The 8776-nt window shown below is 33.4% G+C and overlaps 1 protein-coding gene across 1 annotated transcript; it reads left to right on the top strand.

Moving 5' to 3' along the window:
- The first annotated feature begins 2588 nt into the window (after window positions 1-2588).
- LOC119667343 (insulin-degrading enzyme-like) lies at window positions 2589-3565 on the top strand. The gene is made up of 5 exons (XM_038076632.1): window positions 2589-2644; window positions 2786-2822; window positions 2873-3021; window positions 3071-3205; window positions 3258-3565. Coding segments are annotated over exons 1-5 (612 nt in total). The 5' UTR covers window positions 2589-2642; the 3' UTR covers window positions 3547-3565.
- The last annotated feature ends 5211 nt before the right edge of the window (window positions 3566-8776 follow it).

Genomic DNA, 8776 nt, shown 5'->3' on the forward strand with positions numbered 1-8776 from the left:
TAAAAAGAGTAATAGCTTATGTTATTAGAGCCATTGAAAGAATGCGTAAAAAAAGATATCCTGAATATTTGACAATTGATGTACTCAAAACTGCCGAAACTCATATACTTAAGGTGCAACAAGAAATAGATTTTCCAGAAGAAATAAATTGCTTAAAGATTAACAAAGATTAAAAATGAAATCCAAAGTACTACCCTTAGCACCCTTTCTGGATCAAAATAGAATACTCAGAGTAGGAGGGAGAATACAAACCTCAAACCTTCCTTATGGAAGAAAACACCTAATTATTTTGGACAAATTTCATCTAAGTGCATTAGTGATAGAAAATATACATAAACGCACTCTGCATGGAGGTGTTAATCAAATGAAAGCTGTCATTCGTGAAGCATATTACGTAATTGGTCTTACAAATGCTGTTAAAAAATGTTACAGGGAGTGCGTAAAATGCACTAGGTATCAATATAACCAAAAATATCAAATTATGGGCATTCTACCAGATAAGAGTACAACAAGCATATCCGTTTATGAATTGTAATGATCAATTTTTGAAGTAAAAATAAAATTGATCTTACAGTGATGAGAAACTGGAATAAATAAATAATTAAAACCACTGAAGGATAAATATTTCATGGACGTTACCTCGAATGCTCACGACTAGTTCACCGTAATAACTTCAGTGGAGTTCTGGGTGGAATAAGATGCTGAATGTAAGCTTAAATTATTAAGAAAGAATAATTATATAAAATATGGATTACTATATCAATAAAATAGTAATTTCCGTCCAACTTTATATTAAATAATTCTTTTTAAAAATAATTAAAAAAAAAAAAATAAATAAAAAAATCACTGACATCCAAACATGCTTATAAAAATTACAACAAAAAACCTGCAATGTGAGAAATGTCATTTTAATTTGTTTTGTTATAATTCTCGTTTGATCGCCAAAAGTTGCAGTGAGTAATAGGAAAAGCTGAGAATGCAGCGTAAACATTGCAAGGTAAGAGAATCAATAACAAAATAATTGAAAGCTTTCGTGAGTCTCGAAGTAGAAAACCTTAATTAAGGGCATTGACCGCGAAACGGTGGATTAAAAAGTCTGAGTTAAGCAGTTAGAAAAAAAGCAAATAAAAGGTGCATTCGGAGGATCTTCGGTCTTCTTGGTTGAGTTTTCTTGAACGGAACGGGCAGAATGTATGACAGAGTTTAACTTCAGTGATCCGCAAAGAAATACACAAGAAAAATAAGAAAAAAAAAGATATATATATGAAACTATTATCGGAAGCGGCGTGAAGTTGTTAATATATAAATTTATACTCTGGAACAGTGTTTTATACCATAACAACTATCAAGTATTTTAAATAAAAAAAAAAATTATATAAAAAAACCGAATTTTTTTTTGAGACGTATGTCCATCTCTAGTGCCTTTGCTTTACTGCAGAATATGTTATATTATTAACCACAAAGGAAACCAAATGAAGTGTTTAAAGAAATTCAAATATATTACTAACTAAATTATAAATACGAAATTAAACAATAGAAAAGAGTTAACATCTAACAATTTTTATATTTCAATAACATATATCCAATGAACGTTTTTTTTATATCAATAAATCAAGTATCGAATGCATTGAATGTAATAAAATCAAACTGACACCTGGGACAGCAACGGCGACGGCAACAGTAGCAGTGGCGCGAACGTTAACAACAATAAGGCATCAATTGCCAGAATAGCAATAATAACTAAATGAATTACTTAGTGCATTAATTATCTACCTACTTAGTTTTTTTTTGAAGTATTATTTAATTTTCTAAGAATATCCATGATAGTTAAATATAATTATTTGAAATATGTTAAATCGTGTAATGTATTTTTTTTTATAATTATTTGTAATTTAATATGGCCTATTAAATTTTTTGGTTGTTGAGTTTTTTTTGTACTGAACCCTGGTATACGCTGAGTATACCCCAGCCGCGGTAGAGGCCGGAAAGGTCGTTACAGAATACTGGCGTAGATTATGCAGGACCACTTAAATTCAATTGCTCCAAAGGAAGAGCACTCAAGACATTCAAAGGTTATGTAGCAGTTTTTGTATGTTTAGCGACAAAAGCAATTAATCTGGAAGCAGTTGGTGGTTTGTCATCGGAGAAATTTCTAGCAGCATTAAAAAGATTTTTCTCAAAGTGAGCAAAATCAAAAAATATCTATTTAGACAATGGAACAAATTTCGCTGGAGCAGCAAACATTCTAGAAAGGGATATAAAAGCAGCAGCAAAATCCAACAATAAACTTGCGCCAATCTTGGCTTTTGAAGGCGTTCAATGGCATTTTATTCAATAACATTTATCATAACATTTGCTGAAATTACTTAATATATTAATAAACACACATTAACAAAATATTAATAGATACCCTATTAGAATTAAAAAAAATTTATGAAAAATGAATTTATTCGGTTCAAACTAAATGTTTGATTAATTAATTTATGCATATTGTAATGGGCTAACTTTTTTTGTTTTGACAAAAGTGTTTACACCTTTGATATCTGATTATCTTTGCAATTAATTTCAAAATTTCATTTAGTTTTTAATATACAAAAAGTGTGGAAATTTCGGCATATTGTCGCAAGTGTGCATTGCTCAAAATGTATTTTCAATCAATTTTGAGTTTGTGTCTATCATCGTGCAAATTATCGATAGTCTGAATTATCGATAATTTGTCACAACTAAGATGTGTTTGCGGTACCGTATAATTTGTACGGAAATAATATTTCTCCGTGTTTAACAGGTTCAACATATGTCGACATATATCAAAATTGCATCCGGTATATCGCTACTTTTTATATTATTTAAATACTTATATGACATATTATAGTTTATCAAAAAGAAGAATAATATACGGAGCAGTTCATTTCTACTTAGTTTTAGAAACATGTCTTCAAATTATTTAAATACTTCGGATAGCGGTTCCACAGATTTAAATCTTAATGCTGCCGAAAAATTAGAAAAGCACTGCTTTGCAAGGTTTATTTCTAACTTAACATTTAGTTATATAATAATATATATTCTTCAGGTTTGATGACATAGAAAAATCGCCTCAAGATGTGCGAGAATACCGTGGGCTTCATTTACAAAATGGAATGAAAGTACTTTTAATAAGTGACATCAACACAGATTTATCTGCAGCTGCATTAAGTGTACAAGTGGGGTAAATCTCTCAAATTAAAAAAAAAGACTTTTCAAATTTTTGTATCTTGTAGGCATATGTCGGATCCTGATTATCTACCAGGATTAGCTCACTTTTGTGAGCATATGCTTTTCCTCGGCACTGAGAAGTATCCTGATGAAAACGGTTATACGACATATCTGTCTCAAAATGGTGGAAGTAGTAATGCGGCCACATATTCGTTAATGACGAAATATCATTTTAATGTTGCCCCAGATAAGTTGGATGGTGCTTTAGATCGGTTTGCACAATTTTTTATAGCACCACTTTTTACGTCAAGCGCTACTGATCGTGAAATTAATGCGGTAATGTATACATATTAGCTAATACTATTATTATTAATTGTACTCACAGAGTGTCATAAAAGAAATAATAACTTCTAAGTTGATTCGTATAAAAATACTATACATATTTATTTTACCAGAACTTAAATCCAAATCACAAATGTATTTAGTAGATATTTCAACTTTTACTTGAGCGAGTGGAGTGGTATAATATTCTATAATAATTTATTCTATTAATTTTTCATGAATAGAAATCCAGTTAAAGTTAAAGTTAACCAAACAAACATAAGATATATTTTTATCAAAAATCTAAATAGGTGTTGCAATTTGGTATTGAATCAACTGAATTTTAAAACCCAGAAATTGGATTTTTAGCTTTTTCGTTTATATTCATACTTAGTTTTTTACTTCTGAAATTAGATGCCATATGCGTAAATATGATGCGATAGACTTATTTACAAATTGTATATACATTATATGCATATGTTGACAACTCATGAACTTTAAATTTCTTTTCTTGAAATAATTTAAAACTCTACAAAAAAGAGAGCAAATAATATGCAGGAAAATAATATTACATGTACTTTTTGCAGAGTATAGATCAAGACTAATTGCTAATTACATAAAATATTTGATCTCTTTAGATGAAATTTGGACCAAATTTTAACACAACTTTTAATAGTTTTCGTTATATCAGTCAGGCGGCATTACGTTTAATTTAAGTAATCCAAACGACATAATTATGGTGGTTTTTTCGGTTTTCTGGTGTTATATGAACTTGCTACTTAAAATCTCTACCGAACGGCGTTGAACGTTTGCGTAATTGAATACCGTTCAGGTAGGATGCAATGCTCGGTTTTTCTTCTGAACATAATTATGTGAATACGAGTATACTATATATAACCTTACTGTCTTTAGTTGGAGAATTTGCAGATAAACATCATCGTCTGGTTTAAAACACTTATCAAGAAGAGCAGAAAATATAATATAAATATAATTGTACCCAAATCCATTATTAGCAAGACTTGAACTAATATATTAGATATTCCCAAATTAGTAAATTGCATACACTTCAGTATTTTATTTCAAATTATTTATAATACATCAATCTGGTTTTTTTTTTTTTTTTTTTAAATTTTACTTTGATTTTTATTGAATCTTCTAAAAATCAACTTAGAACTAACAATAAATTTTCGCTGCTAATTGCTGTATTAAAATATTTGAAAAAAGAAAAGTAGATAATTAATTGTCCTTAGCCAAAGCTTCGTCCAATTTCGTTACCATGTCGGGCGTTATTCTTGAATAGCCGGGTTTATGTAGTTTTTTTTGAGTCGCTGTGTACCAGCGCTTTGGGTAAGGTTGCTTGCAAGTGGATTTTGATGGTTCCTGAGTTTGATTTTGTACTTTTGTGTGTTGCTGGTAATTACATCTGTGACTGTGTCAATTCGAAGATCTCTATGAATATTTGCGTTTTTTATATACCAGGGGGCACCGACTATTTGCCGGAGGATTTTTGATTGAGTTCTTTGAAGTTTTTCAATGTTTGATGGAGAAGCAGAGCTCCAGAGTTCAATTCCGTAGGTCCATATGGGTTTCATCATTGTGTTGTAAAGTTGCACTTTATAGGTGAGATTAAGTTTAGAGTTTTTATTTATCAGCCAGTTTAGTTCTTGTTGTTTGAGTTTAATTTGGGTTACTTTGGTTTCTATATGCTTTTTCCACGTAAGCCTTCGGTCGAGGTGCATTCCTAAGTATTTGGTTTCATTGCATTGTGGTATTACTTTTCCATTAATACGAAGGGCAGGGCAGGTATCTCGTCGTAGAGTGAAGGTTATGTGTACACTTTTCGATTCGTTAACTTTTATTCTCCAGAGATCGAGCCATTTTTGCAGTTTGTTGAGGTGGTCTTGAACTGATTTTGTGGCTGTGAATGGGTCGTCACTATGGCTGAGAATGGCAGTGTCATCCGCAAATGTTGATGTTGTTGTACAGTCACTGGTTGGCATGTCTGCTGTGAAAATCAGGTACAGCAAGGGGCCCAGAACACTACCTTGGGGTACACCTGCCATGATGGGGAAGGCATTGGAGACAAAAGAATTTTGTTTTATAACAAATCTTCTATTTGAGAGGTAGTTTTTGATAACTGAGGATATATTGTATGGTAAATGTTTCTCAAGTTTCCAGAACAATCCTTCGTGCCAAACTTTGTCAAAGGCTTGGGTTATGTCTAGAAAGACGCCTGAACAATACTGCCTCTTCTCAAACGTTTCCTTAATTACTCGTACTATGCGGTGTACTTGTTCTATTGTGTTGTGTTTTTCTCTAAATCCAAATTGGTGGTTAGGTATTATTCTTTTCTTATTTATATATGGCATTAGTTGTTTTATAAAAAGTTTTTCAAATAATTTTGAGAGAATTGGAAGCAGACTTATGGGTCTATATGAGGTGACTTGAGCGGGGTCCTTTCCGGGCTTGGGTATCATCATGATTTTGGATAGCTTCCAGTCGTTTGGAAAATATGCAGTCCTTAAAATAGCGTTATAAATAAAAAGTAGTTGGTCTTTGGCGATTTGTGGGATCTCTTTCAGCATTTTCGCTGTAATTAGGTCGTAGCCTGGGGCTTTTTTGGTATTTAAATTTTTGATTTCGCTTTTTAGTGTTTTTTTACTGAAGCAAATTGTCATATTGTCGTTTCGTGTGGAGTAAGGCAGAGAGTCAAGTTTTGTTAAAGTGGAGTTTGGGGTAAATACATATTTAAGGTGATTTGCAAAAGCAGCACCCTTTTCCTCATCGCTTTTAGCCCAGTTTCCATCTGTAAGTCGGAGGGGTGCTCTGTATATAACGGGCTTTTTCTTGAGTTTAGTGGCTTTCCAAAGGGAGTAGTTTGTTGTTTGCGTTGGAGACAACTGTGAAATAAAATTTTCGTATTCTATGCGATTTTTTTCTTCGAGTAATCTCTGAAGTGCTTTCGTCAGATTCTTGAGTTGTTTTTTAATACGGGGGGATCGTTGTTGTTGCCATTGGCGTCGTACTTGTCGTTTCTCCTGTATAAGGGTTGCAATTTCGTTCGATGTATGGTAGTTTATAGGTTTGTGGGGTATTGGGAGTGGGGTTGATATTCGAGCGGCTTGTTGAAGTAAAGCTGTGAAGTCCTGGACTGCCTTGTCAATTTCAATATTTGATTTTAGGGAAATGTCGGTGTTAATATGTGAGCTAACATATTTTTTAAATTTTAGCCAATTTGTGTGCTGGTTTGTGAGCTTTTCTTCAGATTTTGGATTGACTATTGTTGTGTTTCTAATCAGAATAAAAGTCGGCGTGTGATCAGAGGAGAGTTCTAAGGGTGCCTCGGTAGCAATTTGATCTCTTTTTAAATTCTTTGTTACCGCAAAATCAATGACGTCTGGAGTTTTTTTCCGATCTGAAGGCCAGTATGTTGGTGTGCCAGTGGAGGATATGTTAAGGTCGAGTTTTGATATCACGTTCATCAGGGATTTTCCTTTTGGTGATATAAGTCTTGAGCCCCAGAATGTGTGTTTGGCATTGAAGTCGCCGGCCGCTATGAACTTGGGTCCAAGCTTTGTAAAATATTCTTCGAATTAAAGTTCCGTTATTTTATACCTTGGTGGACAATAGATTGAGGTTATATTCAGACCTTTTATGTATTCTTCTAGACATATGCTTGTCGCCTGCATATATTCTGCTTCAAGGGTTTGAGTTGGGAAGTGTTTAATGTGGTTTTTTATGAGGATAGCAGATCCGCCTCTTGCTCGTCCACTGGGGTGTTTTGAATCGTAGAGTATGTAACCAGGTATCTTAAAGTAGCTTTTCTCGTTAAAATGGGTTTCTGAGATCAGCATGACGTCAATTTGATGTGATTGTAAAAACAATACAAGTTCGTTTTTATGTTGGCTTAAGCCGTTAGCATTCCAGAAGCAAATTTTGATTGCATTCATGGTTTGGATAGGATTGAAAGTAAGATATTTTGATTTTGAATCATTCCCTGCATCATATTTTGCATGGTGTTCATAAATTGTGTCATGTTTTCCATAAACAGTTGGATCATGTTTTCAATATTTGAAGATGGTTTAGTAGAGTTTTCATTTTGGACGTTGCTTGGGCCAGTGAATCCTCTAACAGCGTTTGCATATGATATTTGTGTACACGTATTGTTGGAGTCAGATGGAGCATTTGGCTGAGATCGCATTTGAGAAGGGTGTGGTGGGATTACTGACTGAGAGCGGGGACGCAATGCTGGAAACATTCTTTGTTTTTCGGTAGTGTATACTACACATCCTTTATAATTAGCGGTGTGGTTGCCTCCACAATTTCCGCATTTTTTTGTTGTTGGGTCCTTCTTATTTGATGTGCAATCTTTAGTGCGGTGAAAGTCGCCACATGCAACACAAACACTACGAAGTGTGCAATAGGACTTCGAATGTCCATATTCCTGACAATTAGTACACTGCACCGGGTTTTTACGCTTGTGCGGTTCTTCTACTGATATTTTTCTGTGTAGTAGGAATTGTAGGGAATAAATTGGATGAGCCTCGTTCGATTTGAGTTTCTTTCCTTCAGGTTCAAGCTCTATTTTATAAAGTGGTGCGAAACTTTATCGCGGTTTTAAATGTTGTATATAGATTTTGATTTAAATCCTTTTTCTTCAAGTGCTTCTTTAATTTCTGCTGTATTCAAATCTGGTTCTATTCCTCTTATAACTACTGTTAAACCTTTGGCACTTTTTAATTGATAGGTGTAAAAATTTTTTCCATTTTTTTCGAAGTTGTTTACAACTGCTCTGTAATGTTTTTCTTCGTTGATCGAGATTTTTGTTTCATCGACATTTCCTTTACGAAGAGGCACAACATGGAATGAATCTTTCCCAATACTTTGTGTTAGGGAGTATATAAGAGCGTTTGAATTTTTTTCACGCAGAAATATGGGTGGCGGTTTCTGGGTGGGGGCGGGTCTGGTATTTTTATCGTCTTCGGCTAGAACGGCAAAACGATTCGCTGTCGAAATATTTTCTATTTTTCGAGTTTTTGTCGAGATTGCATTGTTAGCATTTTCTTGTTTCGGGCTACGTTTTCTTTTTATGATTTGAATATATTTATCCATGCCACGGACTTTGGGTGAATCAGGATTTTTTGCTATGTTACTATTCTTTTGCAATATATTTGGCAATATGTTAACATGTTGCGCTGATGCTGTGTTATTTTTCGAAGATGTTGCTGGACTTTGCGGTTGGTAGCTTGATTGTTTGCAAGAA

This window comes from Teleopsis dalmanni, chromosome 1, assembly GCF_002237135.1.
Source record: "Teleopsis dalmanni isolate 2A chromosome 1, ASM223713v2, whole genome shotgun sequence".
In the NCBI taxonomy this organism is placed as follows: domain Eukaryota; kingdom Metazoa; phylum Arthropoda; class Insecta; order Diptera; family Diopsidae; genus Teleopsis; species Teleopsis dalmanni.